The sequence below is a fragment of the Ascidiella aspersa genome, chromosome 9 (assembly GCF_963924565.1).
Source record: "Ascidiella aspersa chromosome 9, kaAscAspe10.2, whole genome shotgun sequence".
Classification (NCBI taxonomy): Eukaryota; Metazoa; Chordata; class Ascidiacea; order Phlebobranchia; family Ascidiidae; genus Ascidiella; species Ascidiella aspersa.
Window position 1 is genome coordinate 14,294,023 of NC_139455.1, and position 3,856 is coordinate 14,297,878.

The 3,856-nt window shown below is 35.5% G+C and overlaps 1 protein-coding gene across 1 annotated transcript; it reads right to left on the minus strand.

Moving 5' to 3' along the window:
• Positions 1–439: 439 nt before the first annotated feature.
• LOC146133130 (uncharacterized) lies at positions 440–1,686 on the minus strand. Its single transcript, XM_083397652.1, has 4 exons — positions 1,489–1,686; positions 1,357–1,415; positions 779–972; positions 440–519 (listed from the first exon to the last, which is right to left on the minus strand). Exons 1-4 carry the CDS (start codon positions 1,684–1,686, stop codon positions 440–442), a joined length of 531 nt encoding a protein of 176 aa, XP_083253778.1.
• Between the last annotated feature and the right edge of the window lie 2,170 nt (positions 1,687–3,856).

The window sequence follows — 3,856 nt, forward strand, 5'->3', positions numbered from 1 at the left end:
AAGTGAACCTAAGGATTAGTTGCTACATCTAATTTTAAATATCATTGCACTGGACAGGTTACACCAATACATTTATTATAATAACCGCTAAAAAGTCTACTTTTTCAGCAGGAGGTAGGCTTATTAAAGTAAACAATAACAATAACAATGACAGCAGTAAAATCAACTCAAGAGATTATTACTGTTAGTTGGCTCTTAAGTCACCAAAGAGGTATTAAGGCACGAAATAGTGGTCGGAGGTAGCTTATGAAAATTCTTGAATGTTTTGTTGTTGTGGCAAACTATACAGTAAAATCATACAGAAAAATGGGTTACAACTAGTCAATACAAATAAATACACTGTCAAACGAGAATAAAATACAGGCGCCACTGTGCATCTTATACGTAAAGCACACCGTCTTTTCACAGGATTGAACAACGGTTAAGCACATAGCGGCAGTTATCCTTGACCGGTTTCGTTTTCAGCCCCAATAACAACAAATCTTATCGGCGACTCGGTGGGTGCTTGTATACTTGACGCTGTAAAGAAATAAATCACTTATAATTGTTCAAACTAGAGCAAAAACCTGTGTGAAGTATAGAATTACCTATACGTTTAATATTTTTTACCTTATTTTAGTCAAGCGGCGAAATAAGAAATAACAAACACTTCTTATTTTAGTAAGTTATGTTCAAATAAGAAAATGAATTAAGGGATAAAAAGGGTCTCTGTTTATTATAACCAAAACCCCGATACTAGAACTATTAATTAAAAATTAATATAAACCCTATCACCCACCCAATCCGATAATTAGTCCGATGACAATAGCGAGAAGCAAAAGGGCCAAAATAATCCCCATGATAAGAGAGACACATTTTCGCCTCGTCACCGGTTCATCATCGCTCTCGTCCCCAAGGTATTTCCAGATCTGACGTGGACACACACACCAACTGGTTCCTAGGCCCTGGAGTAGACTCATCTTGGTCTCAGGCCTGTACATCAGGTAAAAATATACTACGTAAGTTAACCATACAATATATGTTTATGGTAATGACGTCTATTTCATGCAGAAATGCAAACACCTTATAAAGATGTAGAAAAATATGCATTTGACTCGAACCACTTGGGTCTTGAAAATAAAATTACTTATAATTTATAAAAAATATAAATTCTTTAAGTTTCTATTTTTCATATGTTTGAAATATTTTGTTTTAATCAATGTGTCGCGGAATATTGCTTCGCTGTGTACATGTTTTGCGTGTTGATTGTTTTCGTAGGCCTATGACCAAAACCATGACAATTCAAGTGTTTAGTTTTTATATGGTATATGCATAATTCGCATTCCTTGCCGTTAGCGTGATTTGGCCGTATATTACCTTTCTTCCCACCCTTGGGCGCCTCTTGAAGACATACTCGCCCAGTCAGATCGGCGTGACTGCAAAACATAGTAAAATGATAGTTTAATATATTACAAAAATACCATCTTAACCACATTCGACAATCCGTACTTCAATTGCTTGTAACTTGTTGACGACCTTGTGCACATTTCCTTTTTGTTTTCGTATACATTCCTTAGTTCTTTTGCGCTGCTCCTTGTATTTCAAACTCGATTTTTGCTGTTTATATCTCACCTCGTTAAGCATTTTCTCCATGTTACTGTACTTATCCTTCAACTTCTGCAGCTCATACGAAACTTCGTTAGACATCGTATAACTTTTACGTTTTCACTTGTTGACGTTGGGACTACAAAACCGCGAATAAACCTCGAAGATGTTTTGCTCGTAATTACGTATTTCGAGAGGTCCGGTGCTTTAACGAAAAGGTCCTGTTTAAATGCTCACCCTAATTGGATTGCTGCTCCCTGACGAAAACAATAGTCCACAAGCACTCGGTTACTTTCAAGTGACTGTACTCAGTAATTCTTGGCGTTTCAGTTGCTCATTGTATTAAAAGAACCCTCGAAAACTGAAAAGTTAGTTTAGCCTCTTAACAACGTTAAATCTCGGGAAAAACGCACCGACATCTAACCACGAACGGCTGGCTTGGTAACAGACAAAGTAGCTCTACGTCAGTGGTTCTCAACCAGGGGGTCGCAAGGGTTTGTCTGGGGGGGATCGCCGTGTAGAATTTCAAAAAGAAAATAATCATAAGAATTAGGCAATTTGAACTAAAAGTTTAGCAGTATAGAAGGAGCAAAAGCAACCGCCAGTCTAACATTTGTCTTTGTGTGGCTTTCGCTGCAGTGAACCAGCCGTGTTTATGACGTCACTATTAAATTTTTCCATTAATGAATCAAGCGTAGCTACAGTAAAACAATGTATAATAAAAATGAATAGACGCTCAAACCAGGGTTGCCAGATGGCCTAAAATTTGAACCAAAAAGAATAAATTGTCCTAATTTTAACTGCTGTGTGATGGTTTGTAAATCATTAGGACAGTAAGCTTTCTGTCCCAATTTCGCCGAATTTATTTGGAACATTGAATAACGTAAAACTATGGGCTCACGAGGCCTCAAAAATGGTTTATACCAACTTTAACAACGTAAATCCAAAAAAATTTCACGCTTCGGGGGGGTCGCGCAATTAATCGAAAACTTAAAAGGGGTCGCGAGAACAAAAAGGTTGAGAACCACTGCTCTACGTGGTCATTAACAACATAAACAACATGGTTTGAAATACAACCTTTGAACCTACCTGTGCGGTTGACGTAGTGTTTCCAATTTGAGTAAATTTACTGTCAATCTGTAAACAAATGTAAAATTATAGAAATGAGATTGTTTTTCATTTATTATAATTAACCAGAATAGGTTTTTTGCTAATTATGACGTAAATTGCATATATGTTAACCTCTTTTGATGTTTCCAATGCGCCTCTTTATATAAATTAAACTAATAAACCCAAATTATTTAAACATGTATATCAGTTAGGCCTATGCACGAGTTCACTAATTGCAGGAGTTTTTTAAACTACTAGATTAATGACTTAACTTTGTGACGTCATCCCTGAATATTTTCGATGGACTTTACGTTTGAAACGAACAAACAAATAAAAATTAGGGAAATTTCTATCGATGAGTGCGTCACGATGTTATCAGAGGCGTCGCGAGAAAAAAAGTTTTACAACACTGCATTATTAGTCGATTTATCTTATTCACGCGTGTAATGTAAAAAAGTAAGATGATCTGTACAACGTTTCACAGCTCTTTAACAAAGCTTAATGAACAAAAATTTGTCTATTGAATATTCTTTATGGATGTCTTTGATAGTTGAAATGTTTTTTTTGTATACTGTTTAGATTTTTTTTTAATACTGGCAGATAAACATTACCATTAAATACTGTAGTACTTACACTTAAATGTTTAGAAGTTACAACCGAGTTTCTTACCGTGGTCATGGATGCTTCAGTTTCTAAGAAACATCCCGTATTTTTAGTTGGTTGCAAACCAGGGAGTTTAGTTTTCGTCACCGTTTGAGAGGGTGGCATGTTTCTTTTAAGCTCAGGTTTTGACAATTTTGAAATCGGATCAGCTACGCTAGAAGTCAGTTGAGGTTCTTTACTAGGGTTCTGTAAAGTTCGATACGCAAATTTAGCATTCTTTAAAATAACAAAGCCCGGAACATATTTTTCTCAAATTAGTAAATGTTATGGCTTTGGAGTTTTTATCAAAATTATTACGGAAACCCGTCTATGTAATAATATTCCTATATTTATGTTTATAGATAGGCTTGGCATTTTTTAGAAACGTAAATTCGGGACGCATATTGAAAACACCAAATAAACTTTATGTAGACCTAATACAAAATAATTTAATGCAACTAATTAACTTAACGGGGTTGAGGTTATTTTATATTTTGTCAGGGGGTATTTTTAAGGGTGG